Raw genomic sequence first — 21,605 nt, 5'->3', positions numbered from 1 at the left:
TCTGGCCTGGGCTTGCAAAATCCTACCAACTGTCCTGGCTTGAGACAATTCACACCTCTTTAACCTGGGGTTACCCCTATCTCTGGATCTGTAAGGACTTAATCACCTGCTCATTTCATTCATTTTCATTTTTCATTTCATGCTCGCATTCAAAGCATTGTCTTCCATCTTTGACTTTGTCCATATATATGTTTCTGGAACATACCTCTTCATTCACCTGAGGAAGGAGCAGTGCTCCGAAAGCTAGTGTTTGAAACAAACCTGTTGGACTTTAACCTGGTGTTGCAAGACTTCTTACTGTGAATATTTAAGAAGCATTTGGACGAGCACTTAAATCATCATGGCAAAGTCTGATATGGACCAAGTGCTATTAAATGGGATTGGTATAGATTGGTATTTGATGCTGAGGGACCTGTTTCTGTGCTATATGACTATTAGAATATGGGGCGAAATTCTCCGACCCCCAGCAGGGTCGGAGAATCGCCTGGGGGCGCCTAAAATCCCGCCCCCGCCGTGGCAGAGATTCTCCGCCACCCGGGAAGTGGCAGGGGCAGGAATCTCGCCCCGCCGATCGGAGAGGCCCCTGCGGCAATTCTCCGGCCCGGATGGGCCGAAGTCCCGCCGCTGGGAGGCCTCTCCCGCTGCCGAGGTTTAAACCACCTCTGGAACGGCGGGCTCAGCGGCGCGAGCGGGCCCCCGGGGTCCTGGGGGGGCGGGGGGCGATCGGACCCCGGGGGGTGCCCCCACGGTGGCCTGGCCCGCGATCGGGGCCCCCCGCTCAGACTGCGGGCCAGTTCCCTGGCTGCACTCTTTCTCCTTCCGCGCCGCCACGGCCTCCGCCATGGCGGAAGCGCAAGAGAACCCCGCATCGCGCATGCGCCGGCAGTGACGTCAGCGGCCAGCTGCCGCTGACGTCACTGCCGCCCCATGCGCGGACCGGCGAAAGTCTTTCGGCCAGCCCTGCACCGGGGGCGCCGGTTTTTTGCGCCAGTCTTCTGGTGCTAACCGCTCCGGCGCGGGGCTGGCCCCCAAAGGTGGGGAGAATTCCCCACCTTTGGGGAGGCGCGACACCTGAGTGGTTGGCGCCACTCCCCTACTCCGGCACCCTCCGTCACGCCGGGTAGGGGAGAATCCCGCCCATGATGTCCATGGTAAATTAAATGCAGACAAATTGCACTCTTCAGATAATGATCCCATCACAATTCCCATTACCTGTTGTCTTTGTTTCACATTCCCTCTCTGAGGTTGCTGGAGAAGCCAGGTGTAGAAGATGGGGTCCACGTTAACTGCAATTCCCTGCAAGCTGGCCAGAAGAACAGCTCCTAGAAGAAAAGGTGAGGCCATCATTGTACAAATTACTCACAATGCATCACATTTCAGCCATTCGGTGATCTTAGGGTCAAGTGGAATCTGAAGTATGTCGCAATGAAAGGGAGCCGCTTTAACTGATGTGACTCCCTGGGCTGGCATGTGATCAATTCCAGCCCTACTTGGCCTGGAGTCGCAACACAATCAGATGAGCCCAATAAACTGCAGTCACCACTTTTGTAACACAAACACACACAACATAATAGAGGGAAAAGATAGTGATGAGGGAAGGAAATAAAGATAAAAAGAAAAGATAGCTCTTGCTAGAGTCCTTGGTTTTGGGTTGTTTTCACCCAGTTCCCGGGAGTAATTGGTGTTCAAATTCATCCGAATTTGAAAGTCTTCTGGGTGAGAATGTCAAAAGGTGCAAAACCTAACATTGAAAAGAAAGGTGTGAGTTGCAGTCCTTCTGAGGAATTAGCAAGGTGTGGAGTCCGGCTGAATGGGAGATGCAGAGACAGGTTCGTTGGGTGGGGCTGCACCTATTACAGTGGATAAGCTGACAGAGGCTGTCGAATTTGAAAGACAATTCGGCAAGTATTTTGAGAGGCAAGGGAGAGAAATGATGAACAACAAAAGAAAAATCAGCGGATGACGCCTTGGTCCGGATAAAGGAGGCTTTGGGAAAGACTTTGGATACAGTGCAGGAGCATAGTGAGATGTTGAAAGAGGTGGAGGAGACACTGTTGTGATGTACAAATCTTTGTCGGCAACGTGTACTTTAAACCACAGGACAAAACTTTTAAGAAAATCAAAAACCAATATTAAATATGCGTTTCACTGAGCAGACATTTAATTCTACCAGAATAATTCTTAGCTCCCGAAGTACTACATCTGATCTTTTCCTTGCCAGCCTGGAAGCCTTTCACCCCAGAACTGTTTCTCATGGTGCAAGTTTTCCTGGAGACCTCTCCCTCTGGCGAAAGCGAGGCAAATGATCTAGTCTCATTTCAACTCCCACAAATTTGGTCTTTCTAAACTGATCGCGAGCATGCACCCACATCATGTTGCATCATACAGACTTTTGGTCCCAACGTGCGCTCTCCTTCCCAGACCCTGGCAAACCAATGTCTCTGTGAAACGTTAGTAAAACCTAACACAATGTACTCTTCCCATCTCAAAGCTCACCAGCATGGCAACACGAATCACATGGGCATTGTATCCAGGTGGAGGTAATGATTAATTACCCTTGAGATCCCAAACCTCTTTTATCTTGGAAGTAAATAAACAATCTGGGGTTACCACTGACCAGAAACTAAACTGGACGAGCCACATAAGTACTGTGGCTACAAGAGCAGGTCAGAGGCTGAGAATTATTCAGCGAGTAAATTCTTTGTTCTAAATGACATTCCCAAAGCCTGTACACCATCTACAAGGTACAAGTCAGGAGTGTGATGGAATACTCTCCCCTTCTCTAGATGAGTGCAGCTCCAACAACACTCAAGATGATCTACTCCATCCAGGACAAAGCAGCTTGGTTAACTGGCATTCCATCTACCACTGCATTGGCATTAAATGTGTACTATCTACAAGATGCAGTGTAGCAACTCATCAAGCCACTTTCAAAGGAACCTTCCGAACTTGCAACCTCTGCCACTTAGGAGAGGGTAGCAGATGCATGGGAACATCACCACCTGGAAGTTTACGTTCAAGATATACACCCATTCTGACTTAAAGTACTGGAATTCACGTCTCAACAGCACCGTGGGTGCAGCTAAACGCATGGACATCCAATGGTTGAATAAAGTAGTTCATCGCTACCTTCTCAAGGGCAATTAGGGATGGCAATAAATGCTGGTCCAGCCAGTGTCGTCCAGATCCCGTGAAAGAATTTTTTTTTTTTTTAAATGGACAGCGTATCCTCTGATCTGTCTCCGCACATTGGAAGGCTGGGCTTGCCCTGGGAACATAATTGTTTCCGTCCAATAAATAATCAGTGCTTCTGCAAAAGGAGAACTCTCTAAAACAAAGAACTCATCCTGGCCAGGAATTACCCACAAGCTTGCAGCCGGTGACCAAAAGATCACTGAAAGTTGGGCATACATAATTACAATATGTCAAATTCCCCTCAATCTTTCACTATCACCCATCGATCCCTGCCACCCAAATGTATCTCGCTCATTAGATTGATGCCTCACGAGGTTAAAGACCAGTACACGCAAATTCCCGACCATTACACCAGCTTAAAATTAGTGTAAGACCCAGCCACAGCAGGAAATAGAGTAATTTTCTGAGCTTTCGTAAATGTTTACTCTCACTGAGACCTGTGCTGTGTTTTTTGGTTATTTGAAAGTTTTTAATGGCATCAGCATACGTTACAGTAAAAACCGAAAAACTTCCACGATTGCAAATTCTGAAAAGGTGCTGAGCTTAATGTGCCCGAGTGATCATTAAATGGATCAATAATTTAATAGTTGCACTGACCGTAGTAATATATAGGGTTACATTCAAGCCAGGTGACGGAGGTCTCACCTGCAGAGCCGGCAAGAGCCCCACGTCACCTCCATTGGCAGTGACAGTCAGACAATCAAGTGGTAAGGATTGAGGCTGTCCTTAGATCAAGGACCACTAAAACAGAAAGCTCTTAATTGCAGGCAGCACGACCAGGAGGAAGGCAGTACCTGCCGGAAATACATGCATCAGGGTCCCAGGATCAGCAATGGTCCCGAGGCCACACCCAGGCCACAGGTGAGTTGGGGCAGGATTGTGGTCAGGTTAGAGCAGGGAGAAACACTGAAGGCAAGGACAGGCTCTCATTCCTCCTGCCACCCTTCCTGATGCACTTAGGCACTGAATGCCTGACAAAGAGGATACCCTCCAAACCCCCTCAGCTTTAATTGCCCGTTTAAGGGTCTCAGTTGGCACTGGGGCGGGTAGGCGTCCATGAGACTTCCCATCCAGACGGAATGTGCAGAGGCGGGAAGGTGGCAGGATCTCCACCTGGCATCTTCCCACCCAATTAAATGTGCCCCATCTCCAAACCTGCATTTGGGAAGAACTCAATTAAATTCCGCCTATGCAATGAATTGTCACTTTCCTTGATTTCCCACTGGGTTACACTGATTTACACACATTTTTACTTTTGGGCACATGCCCTGAATGAGTTTGGCAGGAAATATTTTGGCATCGGCAGAATGGCTGCCATTGTGGGTGCAAATTCCGGGTTGTGCCATCGCAGGATGTTCCGGAATGTGTTGAACAAGGAATAAAGACTCCCATTCCCCGACTACTCTCAAAACGTTTTTGCATTTTAATCGTTGCGAGAGCAACTATTTCACGCATGCAAGCACACCTTCACAGAAATCTCTTGTGAGTTGGATGTTTAAACTATCAAAAAGGAAATCGGTTGGCTTAAATTCAGATATAAATGCACGAAATATCGACTAGAGTCGACATGCAGTCAATGAAGGTGTCAAATTACATCAATTGGCATTAGACAATAATGGGTCTTCCTTTTGGATGAATTTTCAAAGTCTTTTACATTCTTTACTGACCTGAGCAACTGTAACCAACCCAACTGTAAAAATAACACTACTAAAATATGTAAATATAAATATCTAAAAGTATATACCTCATAAAATGTGTTCAATTGACCATGACATCCAGCATGTTATTTAAACAGAATCCCACTCCTGTCAGCAAGGCCCATTTCAGTGAATGAATGTGAGAAAGATTCCGCAGTATTAAAATGTTTGTCAAATGCCACAAAGCATTCTTCACCTCAACTACAAGTTTGCAAAGCAGCTGGAGACATTAGACAGATTTATTATTTTCTCTGTGCTTTGGTTTTCTATGTCTCGTGATAAATCCAGCAACTCCATTTTATTTGAAAACAGGCATTACTGATTGCTGCCTTTGCTGCTCAGTTAACTCCGGGAACCCTCTCCTTTTGCTAAAATGTCCCATTTGTCTATTACTGTTCATCACCAACATTCTATATTGTCAGCTGTGGTTCAGTTGTCAGCGCTTTTGCCTCGAGACATAACTGTGGTCATGTCCCACTCCGCAGACTTGAGCACAAAATCGAGGCTGACACTCCAGTACCATGCCGAGAGTGTGCAGCACTGTTTGAGTGGCCGCTTTTCTGACGAGACATTAAACCGACGTCCTGTGTGCCCTCTTAAGTGGACGTAAAAGATCCCAAGAAACTATTTTGAAGGGCAGCAGGGCAGTATCGGCATAATTCTGCTTTTCAAGCTTTTCCTGGTGTCGTGGCCAATATTTATCCATCAACCAACATCACATGGACAGATTACCTGGTCATTCTCATATTACTGTTTGTGGGAACTTGCTGTGCCAAAACTGGCTGCCACAATTCCAATATTACAACAGTGATGAATGTAGAAATTTTAGATATATTGTGTTATAAGTATAGTAAGGCTTAAAAGCCTGGGTTAGTGTGTGTATGACTGCTGCAGTAGTGTTTTTAAAGAATCTTGGTTTGAAATGTTTTGGAGCCAGAAGCGCAATTACGGCATCGTAAAAGCTTGGGTTCATAGAGTTTCTTCTGGACGAAGGGAGTTCCCTATAGAGTTAATTAGATACATTGTGTTTCAGCTTGGTAAGATGATGTAATTAACAGGAGGAGCTACGATTACCAGGCATTTTGCAGAAAAGCAGTTTAGTTGAGTTTTAGATGGGATGTGAGCAGAAGTCAAGCATGTCCTCTCACTGCAGTTCAGTCAAAGATATGTCTGTAGACAGATTAGCAGTTTCTTTCCAAGCAGTTCAGAACTGTGTGGCTCGAAGGTGAGCTGAAACAAGCTGGGAAGCAGCTTCTGAAAAAATAGAGCCAGAGTCTCTGCATTATTCTGACTGGAATCGAGTCTTTACTTCAAAACAGTGGCAAAAGATATTTCCTTCTCGAAGTAGAGTATCCAGACATCTGCAGGTATTCCTGAGTGCCATCTGTATTTGAAAGTGGATTGGGAGCAGAGATCGTTTTGTTGTTTTGAGTGGGAATAAAGAGAGTAGTTAAGGGTTAGGTTGTCACTGTATTGATTAGCATTGTTTAAGGGGTAATTGGAAACTATTTTTCTTGTTGATGTTAAACATATTTTAATAGTGTTAGTGAAAATGTTTATTTTAATATACAATGGGTGCAATTCTCCCAACAGGAGTCTAAGTGCCGATGCCGGAGTGAAAACTGGAGTGGTTCACTCCAGCGTCGGAGCCCGCTCCCAACACCCTATTCTCCCGCCCCCGGGGGGGGCTAGGAGCGCCGTTGTGTCATTTACGCGTGCTGGGCCTTGGCGCCGCTTAAAAAGTGGCACCACGTAAATGGCGCCATGCGCAGTTGCCATCCTCCCCGAGTCCGCCCCGCAAGAAGATGGTGGATGGATCTTGCGGGGTGGCGGAGGAAAGGAGGTCATCTCTTAGAGAGGCCGGCCCGCCGATCGGTGGGCACCGATTGCGGGCCAGACCCCATCAGAGGCCCCCCCGGTGCAGGAACCCCCCTTCTCCCCCCCCAAACAGGACGCCCCCCCCCCCCAGCATTCCCGCGCAGTTCCCGCTGGCAGCGACCAGGTGTGGATGGCGCCGGCGGGAACCTGTTGTGCCGGGGCGGCCGCTCAGCCCATCCGGGCCGGAGAATCGCCGCTCGCCTTTTGCAAACGCCGATTCTCCGAGCGGCCAGCCGTGATTCTCGCGGCGCTAATTTGGGGGGGGGGGTGCGGGAGGGGTGGGAGAATCGCGTACGGGTGCCGGGGCGGCATGGCGGGACTCGTGCGGCGCCACGGCGATTCTCCCACCAGGCGTGGGGGAGGAGAATTCCGCCCTATATCTCTATTTTGCACTAAATCATTCCTAAAGCGAGGTATCCTTTCCCCACAAGTCTCACAAAACTAAAATTAAATATTGGGATCTGGTCCGGGACCGTAGATGATCATATGTCAAAAATGGTTCATTGGCTCCAAAATGTTTTGGGATGTCCAAAGATTGTGAAAGGCACAGGATAAATACAAGACTTACTTCCTACTTCTAATTGGGATTTACTCGAGTATAATGTTCAAAGGAGGATGGATATGTAGAGAATCAGATTAAAATCCCCCACTGAAATGTGTATGATGGCTGTCATAAATGCCCAGTGTTTATTTACCGGGACATTCATACAACCATCATTAGATTTCGAGTGAAATAAATGGGGCAGGCAACATGAACTTGTGTAGTACTGTTCTGTAAAAAAAAATCATTTGCCACTACAACAACTGTTGTTTAAAATAACCTTACAAACTAGTAACAATGGGTGGCACGGTGGCACAGTCGTTAGCACTGATGCGTCACGGCGCTTAGGAACCGGGTTCGATCCCAGCCCCGGGTCAATGTCCGTGTGGAGTTTGTACATCCTCCCCGTGTCTGCGTAGGTTTTGCCCCCACAACCCAAAGATGTTCAGGGTAGGTGGATTGGCCCTTAATTGGAAAAAAAAGAATTGGGCAGACTAAATTTTTTTTTAAAAATTTTTAATAATAAAATCAAGTAATCAGAATTGTGACTGTTGCCAAGTGGCGTACTTCAGCTCCTAACTTGTATGTTCGTGAGAGCTGTAGTGATCTACATGTACACAAGGGCTTAATGTGCAATCAGTAGCACCACATGATCACTAGAGGGCCGGACCAACAGGGGTATAAAAGGCAACCACATTGGGTCTCTGGGCCTCTCTTGGATGCACTGTGACCAGGGCAATAGCAGACTAGTTCAGATGGCTAGTGGAGTTACATATAGTTACCGTAGTTAGATCTTGGTAACCTTATCACTATTATCAAAGTTAAAGTAAACTCATGCAATTATTGTTATAGTTACTCAATAAACCTTTTGTTACTACTGGACGAGTTCGAGTATTCTTCATCAAGATTCAGAAGGCCTCATCACTAACCAAGGTTTGAGTAGCACATATTACCTACCACACAGGTAACAAAACAAGTGCTATGCAGAAAATGAGGCTATAAAAATCTCATAAAAGTAAAGAATTTGAACAGGTGTCTGGGCAGATTCTCAGAGGCCTGCGTTCAATTTAAAATTTGCCCGTCCCAAATGATGACAATTTAGCAGCTCAATTAAAATTCAATAAATCGATTTATAGCTCCTTTTTTTGGAGGACCCACGATCTGTACCAAAGGTTCCAAAAACAGTACAGAAATACTAGCTTCTTTGTGCGAGAGAGTACAAGCTATTAACAGTGGATATTAAAGTTGACTCACGGCAAATCTGCTGTAAATCACAGCGGGGGAAATATCTCGCTCTGCTTAATTTTAGCTCAGGCGCAGCCAGGAAAAAAGTGTGCATTGTTACCCAGCCCACTGCCAAAGTGGCTCAACGAGCCACATTCCACAGAGGCTTTAGCAATTAGCTGTCCCAGGGTACCGCAATCATTTTTAGTTACATCCCCAGTACAAGAATGAAAGCTGAAGCAGAAATTACAGATCTTAATTGGAAGGTATTAAACACTTGTGCAGTTACCGGTCGTTTCATGATGTATTCAACAAGCCAATACCATCTCCTTGTAAAGTTGCAACTACTCAGGGACAGAATGTCCTGCATTTTATCTTCATTCAATCAGTGACCCAGGCCCGAAAGAAGGCAAGTGATTCAAACTTCAAACAGTAAAATCTTTTCCTTTCCCAGCTTATTTATCAAGACAAAAGCCCCCATTATCTTTGATGCCTTTTCAAAAAGACATTATTAATCAAACAATTACTCCAGCCGATCCTAAACGAACTAAAAAGGGACCACAGCTGCGACGAGTTGCACGTTATTGAAAACCGCGCTTGTTGGAGCTCCATCTAAGAAAGTGCATTGTTGTTATGGTGCCAGAAATTAAAGAACACGTCTTCATTATGTTGACTGAGCCAGTCGACATCCTTTATCGGACCAGTATTTTTGTGAATGTGAATAATCTTCCCTCTGGGAAGAGGATGGATGTTGGGAAAACACATGGAAGATGCTTTTGGACAGATTGCTTTCAAAGAAATGTTAGAATGCCATAATAAGCCATTTAGAAAGAAATTGAAACCCCCATCCAAAAACCGTACTTAGCATTTTCTAATCAATAATAATCAGTGTCGCAGCAGTGAACAAATGGGTGAAAAGATCAGAAGGCATGATGCCAGATAGTTTAGAGGCAACAATTCAAGCAAGTAAAAAGAACATAACTATTTTGGTCCATACTATTAATTTTGCCTAATTTGTCCATCAAAATTAAACCTAAATGCCCAAATAAAAGTAAAATATTAACATTAAAGCAGTCTCACTTTCAAACATTCTTTCTTTCCTAGTTCCGTGGAAGTCTTTTATTTTTACAGGAGAGCCAAGAATATAACTTAATATTTTGCAAAATTCAGTCGGAGTGTCCTGCTTACGACACAGTTTTCACTTTCAAACTTTTGAAATCTTGGTAGTTGGTAGATTAATAAACAGTGTTGATAATACTGTACTGATAATCACAAGATGGTCATACTTTATGACAAACACAATCATACAACAAGGATGTAATGGAATCTATCATCAGCCATCAATTGCAAACCCATGCTGTAAAGTAGAGGCATATGGAAGTGTTTTCAATCGCAACCATTCAAATACTCATGCAAAGTATCAAGCTCCACGATGAAGAGTTGGAGAGTGCCATTACTTCATTATTACCTCACTGAAATGTGACAGGAATCAGAATGGCTATAATTAGGCTAATGTAGGGAAAATAAAGTTATTTTAATCAGTGACATTTTAATTTCTCCATCGGATCTGCTGTTTGACATGGACAACACAGGCAAACACTTTTCCCTCGATGCCCAGAATGGGTGATGTTCCAGAATTTGTTGCAATAGAGACCGGCCTTGTACAAGGTCACAATCTTTGCATCACACACATCCTGGACACTGCTCCCTCTCTCCAGCAGAGACAATGAAGTCCATGAGGAGGCTGTAGAAATGCTAGTTTCCCACTCCTAATAAGTTCAGGCAGTAGGAAATTTGCCATTGGCAAGCGAGTCAATAGCTGTGGGTTCAATATCTAACTCTGCCATGAAAGGCATGGTTTCCTATGGTGTCTGGAGCTTTCTCCACACAGCAGTATTCTCCCAAAAGTAGAACTCAAGGTAGTGTTCGACTCATCTCTCCAACTGTTACTGCAGTTGGTAATTACTGCCTTTGTTTTCAATGGAGTTTTCTTCTTTGTTGATGGACCGTTGACTTTTTGATTCCATCATAAATGCCCGTAGCATTCCCTGCATCGAAGGACAGCTGGATATTCTGACAACGTTGTAAAAGTAGTCATTGGCGCACCACCTCACAGTCTGTAGACGTTTACTTTGAGTATCTCTTACTGCATTATGTGTCTTCTCGTTCAGATCTCTCTGGGCTGAACGGTAGTAGTGGTTAGCATTGATGCTTCACAGCACCAGGGACCCAGGTTCGATTCCTGGCTTGGGTCACTGTCTGTGCGGAGTCTGCACGTTCTTCCCGTGTCTGTGTGGGTTTCCTCCCACAAGTCCCGAAAGACGTGCTGTTAGGTGAATTGGACATTCTGAATTCTCCCTCAGTGTACCCAAACAGGCGCCATACGTGTGGCAACTAGGGGATTTTCACAGTGACTTCATTGCAGGTGTTAATGTAAGCCTACTTGCGACACTAAGAAAGATTAAAAGTGAACTGCTTGGCTCAAAAGTGTCAGCACTTTTACTCTCTTGCTTCACATATGTTGAGAGTGCAGTATTGTAGATGCTGTCTCGACGTATGTTCCATTTGACTTCTTGGTTGTATCTGGGTAGGCAGCATGGCTGATGCTGATACAAAGATGACATTTCTGCTTTGACTGAAAAACGTCGATGGTTGCATCCTAACTCTGGTGCACAGCACAGGGAGTGGTCTGTATCACAGTCAAGAACTGTAGTAGCAGTGTGTGTTGAGAATGCTCTTCAGAGTGACATGTAGGGATGATCAGTTCCAACTGGCACCAATGCCCTATCTTGATGTCTCCAGGAAACCTTATGGCATGGTTTGTTCTGAAAGGTGGGACAACGGTAATGGCAGCACAAGCAGACTCTTGTCTGTTCTCATTCATCTTTCCCAAGCCATGATATCCAAGGCAGGAATCATGCCTTATGGTATGATCCCATTCTTGCATTGAAATCCTCCCAGTGGATAAAGATGTTCTGACTATTGAATTCTGCTGCTCGTGGTGTCAAGCTGCACATCGAACTAGTCTTTCACCTCTGCAGTGGATCACAGAGCTGGAGCATAGATATTCATGAGATAACTGAGTCGGTTTGATTTGAGATGGGGATGGAGAGAACACGTTTAGAACGATTTGTGGGGGGTTCTATCATTGGGAGTAAAGAGTTTATTACTGCAAAGCCAACACCTTGTTCACATATTTCTTCTGAACCCTTCTGCGTCAGATGAATGTGTAATATTTTTCTTTCAGTGATCCACTCTAGACAAGCTTGGTCTCTTGTAAGGAAGCTAAGAAGTTCCATGGCGGCCACAGCTGTCTTTCGTGCACCATCGACCAGTTATGAGTTAGCTGTCAATCCCGTGCACGTGACCTGCCAGCTTGCCAATCTTTTTCTTTGTTTGCCTGGTGCAATGGATTCTCTCCACTTGTTCAGCAAAGCCTCGAAGTGGCAACAACTATTGAAGCAGATAAACCTTGGTGGGCACCTTACTAGTCAGGAGCTGGGCGGTGGCTGACCAATTGGAAACGATGGTTCCTCCCACTGTCGAAAACAGCCCATAGCACCTGTTCTCTATGCCAATCGAGTCAGGGTCATCACTATAACTGCTTTCGCCCATGTTATGTGAAAGTTTGGCAACATAACTGGAGTGTACGCACCAACTCACAAGCTTGTTAAAGATTTATGGAGACCCTGGGTTGCCCAAACACACAGGGCCCCCTCCCAACCACCCCCAGTTGATTCCAAAAGAATTATAAGCACAACGTTTGGCAATGGCTTGGTTTCAGGAGTTGCCGGCAAGATGACATATTTGGACATCCGTCTGCCTTTGGGTTCCAAACCAGATTTTTTGTTAGTGTTTTCTCCCTAAGCCTTCAACTCTCCTGATGTATTAACAACGCAGTGGAGCTATTCATCCATAGCTGGAAGTTTGATTCATGAGCATTAGGGTGTGACCCTGTTGTGGTAGACCTTTACAAGCTGATCACAGGAGACTCAGGTGCAGGTCACAATTGTTTATTCAAGCATGCAGGGGGAGCACTGTCTTAGAGTCCATGAACACAGCACACTGCCAAATCCTAAGTGCTCATTTTATTCATACATTGTTGGTCACGTACACAGAACATTGTTTAAATTCCAATCTTGTCCACATACGCATTTGTATTACTTCTCCCAAACAGGTTTTTTCTCTCCTCCGAGCTAGATACTATTTGTTATCTCCCAGAGACTATACTTGATCTGTTTTGCCTTAACCCCTGTCCCTACAACAGTAAATAATTGGTTCCCAAGGCATTATTGGAGAATTCTTCTGAAATGGGCCCTTAGCGTGTGCAAGATTTATTTGTGACTGGCTATGTAAGTATTTAACTAGTATGTGCTATTTACTTTAGGAATGTTAGCTCCAATTGCTTTTTAATAAATTAATATTATTTCCCCAAATATCCCCACGCTGGTGGGCCTGCACACTGCATATCTGGGAGCAAATCCCCAAAGTTCCTCTAATGCTTTAGCCTGGGGTCGCAATGGATCCAGTTTCCAAATGTTGCCACAGGGAGGCACAGCTAAGGACTTGCTGATGGAGAGGTTATGTATTGACAGGGAGAGATTGCACTGCTGCTAGCCAGTGGCGTAGGCTGAATTGTCTTTTACTCTTTCACAGGATGTGAGCAGGTTAGGCCATTAACCATCCCAAATAAGAAGCAAACCAGCATGCAAACATTCTTCACCCACACACTAAAGACCACACCAACCTGTTGGACACACTGTTAACTATCTAGGTACATGGTAACAAAATGCATAGAAATGTTACTGGGTACACTCGATACTGGAATGTGCCACCATGATCTGCCTCCAATAATCCCCTGTGCTAGACTGAGAATCAGTATCCAAACCAATGTGATCTTATTTAAAGGAGATAGATAATGAACAGCATGTGTGAAACATACTTTTCTCCATTTGTTCAAGTATCCAAAAGAGTAACAACCACACTCGCCACATCTTCAAACACAACCTGCACAACACAAGCTCATGTCTTATGGAGAACGGGTCACCATTTGAAAACTGTTTTTTCTGGCAAAATCTGAAAGCATAAAGTTCTCTGCTGCTGGCTGAACGACAGAAATTCACATGAAGCCCAATATTATCCCATAACTGGACACCGCTGGCCACAAAGCTCTCAGACAAAGGAAATTACAACCAATCAAGGGTCCTGACACATTCTCAAAGATCTCGGACATCGTGATCAGGCCAGGGTTAATTTTTGTTGTGTGCTCAGATACCTGCAGACATGCTAAGCCTTGGAAAGACAGAAGACAATGCCTTCTTCTTCTTTCCCACTTACTTGGGGGGCTCGCTAAAGTGTTGGTCAATCACCCTTTTCCACCTGTGCTGTAAAAGCTGTGTGGGGTCAAGAAGAGAGCAAATGACTTTTACGGGGAGATATTAATCATTGTGTTGGCTGTTTGCTAAAGACATTATAAAACTCACACATTTGATAGGGAATTTACAATGTTAATTCCAGCTTGACATAAAAATTACTGCTATTTTGAATTGTTACCAATATGTATAAAGTAAATAAGATGTCCTTGAAACTTGGGAAGCAGCCAGATTAGCCACGTACCTTTAAAGAGTATGAGAGATTATGAATCGAAACGTCATGAATCAAGGTCACTCTCCGATAAGGATGATGTTTTTTGGAAACACGGTACAGAATCAAAGTGGTTTTCAAATTCTGCTCAAAGATTTCCTTTACAAACATTGACTCTTCACTGAACAGGCCAGTCAGAACAGCCTTAAAGGATTAAGAATAACTGTGTCTATTAAAATTAATGGACAGGAAGCCAGAAACAATGGATGTGCAATTTCCAAATATGCCACACTACCACATGAAGTGGAAGAATTCCTCAGAAATCAATGCAATCTGTATACATATGACAGAAATGGACCACATGCAGGCTTTAGCTGATAAGTGGTAAATAATATCAATAGAACATAGAACATAGAACGATACAGCGCAGTACAGGCCCTTCGGCCCTCGATGTTGCACCGACATGGAAAAAATCTAAAGGCCATCTAACCTACAATGACACACATGAGCCGGGCAACCAACATTTCCAACAAGAGACAACCTAACCATCGCTCCTGAAAATTCAGTGGCATTCCCATCGCTGAAACTACCCACCATCAACATCCTAGGGGTTACCATTGATCAGAAACTGATCTAGACTAGCCACATAAATATTGTGGCAACAAGAGTAATTTATAAGCTGGGAATTCTGCAGCAAGTAACTCACCCGCTGACCTCCCAAAGCCTACACAAATCAAGAGTGTGATGGAATATTTACCACTTGTCTGGATGAGTGAAGCTCCAACAACATTCAAGGAACTCAACGCCATCCGGGGCAAAGCAGCCCACTTGATTGGCACCCCACCCACTTATTGAAACATTCACTCCCTCCACCACCAATGCACAATGGCAACAGTGTGCACAAACAAAATCCACTGCACCCTGAAAACCTGCAACCTCGGCCATCTTAGGACAGGGGCCGTAGACAATTAGCAGCACTACCACTTGAAAGTTCCCCTCCAGGGGGAATTCCGGTGTGCAGCATGGAGTGAGTGAGCACACAGAGGCAGCTCCTGCCCAAGGTTACAGAAAAGAGCTCTTTTTTGGGCGGCATGGGTTGGAATTTCGATGAAAAGGCGTAGGTGAATGTTCATGGAGTTCTTTCCCCCAGGAATAGTATGTTTCTTGGTTATCAGACCCTCAGAAAAAGGCCAAGATTGGGCTGAAGCAGCAGCAGAAAAAAGCCTCTACAAGCAGGCAGGCGGGGGAAGGGCCAGCTCAGATTTCTCAAGCTGACTTGAGGGCCTTTATGAAAGCTGAATTCTAGCAGCAGTCGACGCTGTCCCGACGAATCCCAGTGGGGGAAGGTGTCTAGAGGAGCATTCCCCATAATTTATGGTGCTCACCCGGAGTGGGGCAAAGGAAAAAGCTGCAGCAGCTCCCCAAGAAAAGCAGGGGAAGAAAGACAAAATGGCGGCCGGCGGAACACCCGAGGACTGGTGGAAGTGGGCGCAGGAGCAGAAAGCCTCTCTTCTGCGCTGTTTTGCGGAGCTGAAGGCTGAGTTGCTGGACTCCCTGAATGCAACTACAAACAAGCTGCTTGGGACACAGGCGGTCCAGGAAGTGTCTATTCGGGAGTTGCAGCAGCAGGCCGCTGAGCGGGAGGAGGAGTCCGTGGTCCTCGTGGGGAAAGTGGAGTTGCACGAGGCACTTCACAAAAAGTGGCAAGACCGCTTGGAGGAGCTGGACGTTCGCACGAGGCGAAAGAATTTGAGGATCCTGGGCCTGGCGGAGGGGCTGGAGGGGTCGGATCTCCCGTCGTACGTGACCACGATGTTGAGCTCGTTGATGGGAGCGGGGTCCTTCCATTTGCCCCTGGAGCTTGAGGGAGCTCACAGAGTGCTGGCCAGGAGGCCTAAGGCAAAAGAACCCCCGCGGGCGGTGCTGGTGCGGTTCCATCGATTTAGTGACCGGGAGTGTGTGCTGCGCTGGGCCAAGAAAGAGAGGAGCAGCAAGTGGGAGAATTCGGTGGTGCGAATCTACCAGGACTGGAGTGCGGAGGTGGCAAAGCGGCGGGCCGGGTTCAACCGGACGAAGGCGGTGCTTCATGCCAAGCAGGTCAGATTTGGAATGCTGCAGCCTGCGCGTCTGTGGGTGACATATAAGGACCGGCACCACTACTTTGAGTCCCCAGAGGAGGCGTGGGCCTTTGTACAGGCGGAGAAGCTGGACTCGAATTAGGGTCTGGGGACACTATGGCCGTTGCTGTTTTCGCTGTTGCTGTTCTTCAATTTTGACAGGTGTTATTTCTATGCTGGTTTTCTTTTTGCTCTGTTTCCGGGTGGGTTTGTCTGTTGGGTATGGGTGTGGGGTATGTGGGGAACGTTGGGAGTATGTGCTTTATATGTTCTCTTCTGTACGGGGCTGGGGGTTGGGGTGAAACTGGATTTTGAGGAGCTGCGTCAGAAGGGTGAGGTGTGGCAGTGTGAAAGCGCGGGCTTTCCTCTGGTTTCCCGCGATGGGTTTTGGCGGGAGCTGCCGGGTCGCAGAAGTCAGCTGACTCACGGAAGTACCATGGAGGGTGCGTCGCGGCTAGGAGGGATCCTAGCCTGGGGTGGTGGTGGGGGGGGGGGGGGGGGATACCGGGTTGCTGCTGGAATGGCCAGGAAGGAGCTGGTGTGGGCCGGGGGGGGTAGAGGAGAGGCGTTATCGCCATGGGGAACGGGTCAGGCGGGGCGAACTGGCCTGGGGCGAGCAGTCGATAAGCTATGGCTAGCCGGCGGGGGAGAGGGGCAGGTTGCCCTCTGATCTGGCTGATTACCTGGAACGTGAGGGGGCTGAATGGGCCGGTTAAGAGAACTAGGGTATTTTCTCATCTGAAGGGGCTGAAGGCGGACGTGGCTATGCTCCAGGAGACCCACTTGAAGGTGGCGGACCAGGTTCGTCTGAGGAAGGGGTGGGTGGGGCAGGTTTTTCACACAGGATTGGACGCGAAGAACCGGGGGGTGGCAATTCTGGTGGGGAAGAGGGTGGCGTTCGAGGCGGCTGAGGTGGTGTCGGACAAGGAGGGCAGATATATTATGGTGAAGGGTAGGCTGCAGGGAGAGAAGGTGGTGCTGGTTAATGTATATGCCCCGAATTGGGATGATGCCGGCTTCATGAGGCGCTTGTTGGGCTGCATTCCGGACCTGGAGGCGGGAGGCCTGATCATGGGGGGAGACTTTAACACAGTGCTGGATCCCCCACTGGACCGGTCCAGTTCAAGGACGGGTAGGAGACCGGCGGCGGCCAAAGTGCTGAGGGGGTTTATGGACCAGATGGGAGGGGTGGATCCCTGGAGGTTTGGGGGGCCGAGAGCGCGGGAGTATTCCTTTTTCTCCCATGTCCATAGGGTCTATTCCCGAATAGATTTTTTCGTCCTGAGCAGGGGATTGATCCCGAAGGTGCAGGATGCAGAGTATTCGGCCATAGCGATTTCAGACCATGCTCCGCACTGGGTTGATCTGGAGATGGGGGAGGCGCGGGACCAGTGCCCGCTCTGGCGCCTGGATGTGGGGATGCTGGCTGATGAGGAGGTGTGTAGGAGGGTCCGGGGAAGTATTGAGGGGTATCTTGATACCAACGACACGGGGGAGGTCCAGGTGGGGATGGTTTGGAAGGCTCTGAAAGCAGTGATCCGGGGGGAGCTGATCTCCATCCGGACCCATAGGGAAAGGCGGGAGAGACTGGTGGGGGAGCTCCTGGATGTGGACAGGAGATACGCGGAGGCACCGGAGGAGGGGTTGCTGGGGGAACGGCGTAGTTTGCAGGCCAAATTTGACTTGTTGACCACCAGAAAGGCGGAGACACAGTGGAGGAGGTCGCAGGGCGCGGTATATGAGTATGGGGAGAAGGCGAGCAGGATGTTGGCGCATCAGCTCCGCAGGCGAGATGCGGCTAGGGAAATTGGTGGAGTGACGGATAGGGGTGGGAATGTAGTGCAGAAGGGGACAGAAGTAAATGGGGTCTTTAGGGACTTTTACGAGTAACTGTACCGGTCAGAACCTCCGATGGGGAGAGGGGGGATGGAGAGCTTCATGAGCAGGCTATGTTTCCCACGGGTTCAAGAGGAGCTGGTAGAGGGGCTGGGGGCGCCGATAGAGTTGGAGGAGCTAGTCAGGGGGATTGGACAAATGCAGTCAGGTAAGGCGCCGGGGCCGGACGGGTTCCCGGTGGAATTTTATAAAAAGTATGCGGATCTGGTGGGCCCCCTGTGGGTGCGAGCCTTCAATGAGGCATGGGAGGGGGGGGGCTTTGCCCCCCACGATGTCGCGGGCGCTGATCTCTCTGATCCTGAAGCGGGATAAGGACCCCTTGCAGTGTGGATCATACAGGCCTATCTCGCTCCTCAATGTTGACGCTAAGTTGCTGGCGAAGATCCTGGACACCAGGATAGAGGACTGTGTGCCAGGGGTGATACACGAGGATCAGACAGGATTTGTCAAGGGACGGCAGCTCAACACAAATGTGCGGAGACTGCTAAATGTTATTATGATGCCGGCAGTGGAGGGGGAGGCGGAGATAGTGGTGGCGCTGGATGCGGAGAAAGCGTTTGATAGAGTTGAGTGGGGGTACCTGTGGGAGGTGCTGGAGCGGTTCGGATTCGGGGAGGGATTCATCAAATGGGTGAGGCTGCTCTACGCGGCTCCGATGGCAAGTGTAGTTACCAATGGAAGGAGATCGGAGTACTTTAGGCTCTACCGTGGGACCAGGCAGGGGTGCCCCCTGTCCCCCTTGCTCTTTGCATTGGCGATTGAACCTTTGGCTATGGCGTTGAGGGAGTCAGGGAGATGGAGGGGTCTGGTGCGGGGTGGGGAGGAACATCGTGTATCGCTGTATGCAGACGACCTGCTGTTGTATGTGGCGGATCCAGAAGGGGGAATGCCGGGGGTGATGGAGCTGTTAGCGGAATTTGGGGGCTTCTCGGGCTATAAGTTAAATTTAGGCAAGAGTGAGGTATTTGTAGTGCACCCGGGAGATCAGGAGGAGGGAATTGGGAGGCTCCCATTTAAGAGGGCAGTGAAGAGTTTCAGATACCTGGGGATGCAGGTGGCCAGGAGTTGGGGGACTCTCCATAAGCTTAATTTTACCAGGCTGGTGGAGCAGATGGAGGAGGAATTTAAAAGGTGGGACATGGTGCCGCTATTGTTGGCGGGCAGAGTGCAGTCGTCAAAATGACGGTTCTCCCAAGGTTCTTGTTCCTTTTTCAGTGTTTGCCCATCTTTATCCCTAGGGCCTTTTTTAGAAGGGTGACCAGCAGCATCATGAGCTTTGTTTGGGCGCATGGGACCCCGAGGGTGAAGAGGGTCTTCTTGGAGTGGGGTAGAGATGGGGGGGGGCTGGCGTTACCCAATCTCTCGGGGTATTATTGGGCGGCCAATGTGTCGATGGTGCGCAAGTGGGTAATGGAGGGGGAGGGGGCAGCATGGAAACGGATGGAGAGGGCGTCCTGTGGAGATACAAGCCTGGGGGCCCTGGTAACGGCGCCGTGGCCGCTCCCTCCTACGAGGTATACCACGAGTCCGGTGGTGGCGGCTACCCTCAAGATTTGGGGGCAGTGGAGGCGACATAGGGGAGAAGTGGGGGGCTCGATGGAGGCTCCGTTAAGGGGGGACCATAGGTTCGTCTCGGGGAACATTGATGGGGGATTTCAGGGTTGGCATAGAGCGGGCATCAGACAGCTGAGGGACCTGTTTATTGATGGGAGGTTTGCGAGCCTGGGGGAGTTGGAGGAGAAATTTGGGCTCCCCCCAGGGAACATGTTCAGGTATCTGCAGGTAAAGGCATTTGGTAGGCGGCAGGTGGAGGGATTCCCTTCCCTTCCCGCGAGGGGGGTGAGCGACAGGGTGCTTTTGGGGGTCTGGGTCGGAGAGGGGAAGATATCTGATATCTACAAGGTTATGCAGGAGGCGGAGGAGGCGTCAGTAGAGGAGCTGAAAGCTAAGTGGGAGGGGGAACTGGGGGAACAGATCGAAGACGGGACATGGGCTGATGCTCTGGAGAGGGTTAATTCTTCCTCCTCGTGTGCGCGGCTTAGCCTCATCCAATTCAAGGTGCTGCACCGGGCCCACATGACTGGGACGAGGATGAGTAGGTTCTTTGGGGGTGAAGACAGGTGTGTCAGGTGCTCGGGGAGTCCAGCGAATCATGCCCATATGTTCTGGGCATGCCCGGCACTGGAGGAGTTCTGGAAGGGGGTGGCGAGGACGGTGTCGAGGGTGGTGGGATCCAGGGTCAAGCCAGGATGGGGACTTGCGATTTTTGGGGTTGGGATGGAGCCGGGAGTGCAGGAGGCGAAAGAGGCCGGTGTGCTGGCCTTTGCGTCCCTAGTAGCCCGGCGAAGGATCTTGCTACAATGGAAGGAAGCGAGGCCCCCAAGCGTGGAGACCTGGATCAATGACATGGCGGGTTTCATTAAGCTAGAGAAGGTCAAATTCGCCCTGAGAGGGTCGGTACAAGGGTTCTTTAAACGGTGGCAACCTTTCCTCGACTTTCTGGCTCAACGATAGGGTACGGGGACAGTAGCAGCAGCAACCCCCGGGGGGGGGGGGGGGGGGGGATGACTATGTCTGTTTGTTTGCGTCGATACGGTCTGGGTGTGTTACAGTTATTATGGGTTATTTTGTTGCATTTCATTGTTTGTCGTTATGTTTTATATTTTCTGTAAAAAATTCCAATAAAAATTATATTAAAAAAAAAAGTTCCCCTCCAAACCACACAACCTGACTATATTGATGTTCCTTTCCTGCAGTTGGGTCAAAATGTTGGAACTCCCTTCCTAACAGCACCATGGGTGTACCTACGCCACAAGGTTTGCAGTGAACAAAGAACAAAGAAAAAGTACAGCACAGGAACAGGCCCTTCGGCCCTCCAAGCCTGTGCCGACCATGCTGCCCGTCCAAACTAAAATTTTCTACACATCCTGGGTCCGTATTCCTCTATTCCCATCCTATTCATGTATTTGTCAGGATGCCCGTTAAATGTCACTATCGTCCCTGCTTCCACCACCTCCTCCGGCAGCGAGTTCCAGGCACCCACTATCCTCTGTGTAAAAAAATTGCCTCGTACATCTCCTCTAAACCTTGCCCCTCGCACCTTAAACCTATGCCCCCTTGTAATTGACTCCTCTACCCTGGGGAAAAGTCTCTCCACTCTGTCTATGCCGCTCATAATTTTATGGACCACTATCAGGTCGCCCCTCAACCTCCGTCCTTCCAGTGAGAACAAACGAGTTTATTCAACTGCTCCTCATAGCTAATGCCCTCCATACCAGGCAACATCCTGGTAAATCTCTTCTGCAGCACCCTCTCTAAAGCCTCCGCATCCTTCTGGTAGTGTGGCGACCAGAAGTGAACACTATACTCCAAGTGTTCAAGAACGTGGCAGGTCATCACATTCCTAAGGGCAATTAGAGATGAGTAACAAATGTTAGCTTTACCAGGGAAGCTGACATCGCTGAAAGAATAAAT

The 21,605-nt window shown here is 48.3% G+C and overlaps 1 protein-coding gene across 5 annotated transcripts in view; it reads right to left on the bottom strand.

The window, feature by feature from the left end:
• Nucleotides 1–21,605, bottom strand: part of LOC119972233 (vacuolar protein sorting-associated protein 13B-like) — a 1,046,946-nt gene that overhangs the window by 532,203 nt on the left and 493,138 nt on the right. For all 5 annotated transcript variants that reach the window (XR_005462014.1, XM_038808618.1, XM_038808616.1 and 2 more), the window contains exon 20: nucleotides 1,213–1,322. Coding sequence is in view for 4 of the 5 variants with exons in the window: in XM_038808618.1 (XP_038664546.1) it covers nucleotides 1,213–1,322 (110 nt within the window). In the remaining variant the exon portion in view is untranslated. The remainder of the gene's footprint in view (nucleotides 1–1,212; nucleotides 1,323–21,605) is intronic.

The sequence above is a fragment of the Scyliorhinus canicula genome, chromosome 10 (assembly GCF_902713615.1).
Source record: "Scyliorhinus canicula chromosome 10, sScyCan1.1, whole genome shotgun sequence".
Classification (NCBI taxonomy): Eukaryota; Metazoa; Chordata; class Chondrichthyes; order Carcharhiniformes; family Scyliorhinidae; genus Scyliorhinus; species Scyliorhinus canicula.
Note: the sequence above shows the minus strand (reverse complement) of the source record. Positions and strands in the feature narration are given on the sequence as shown.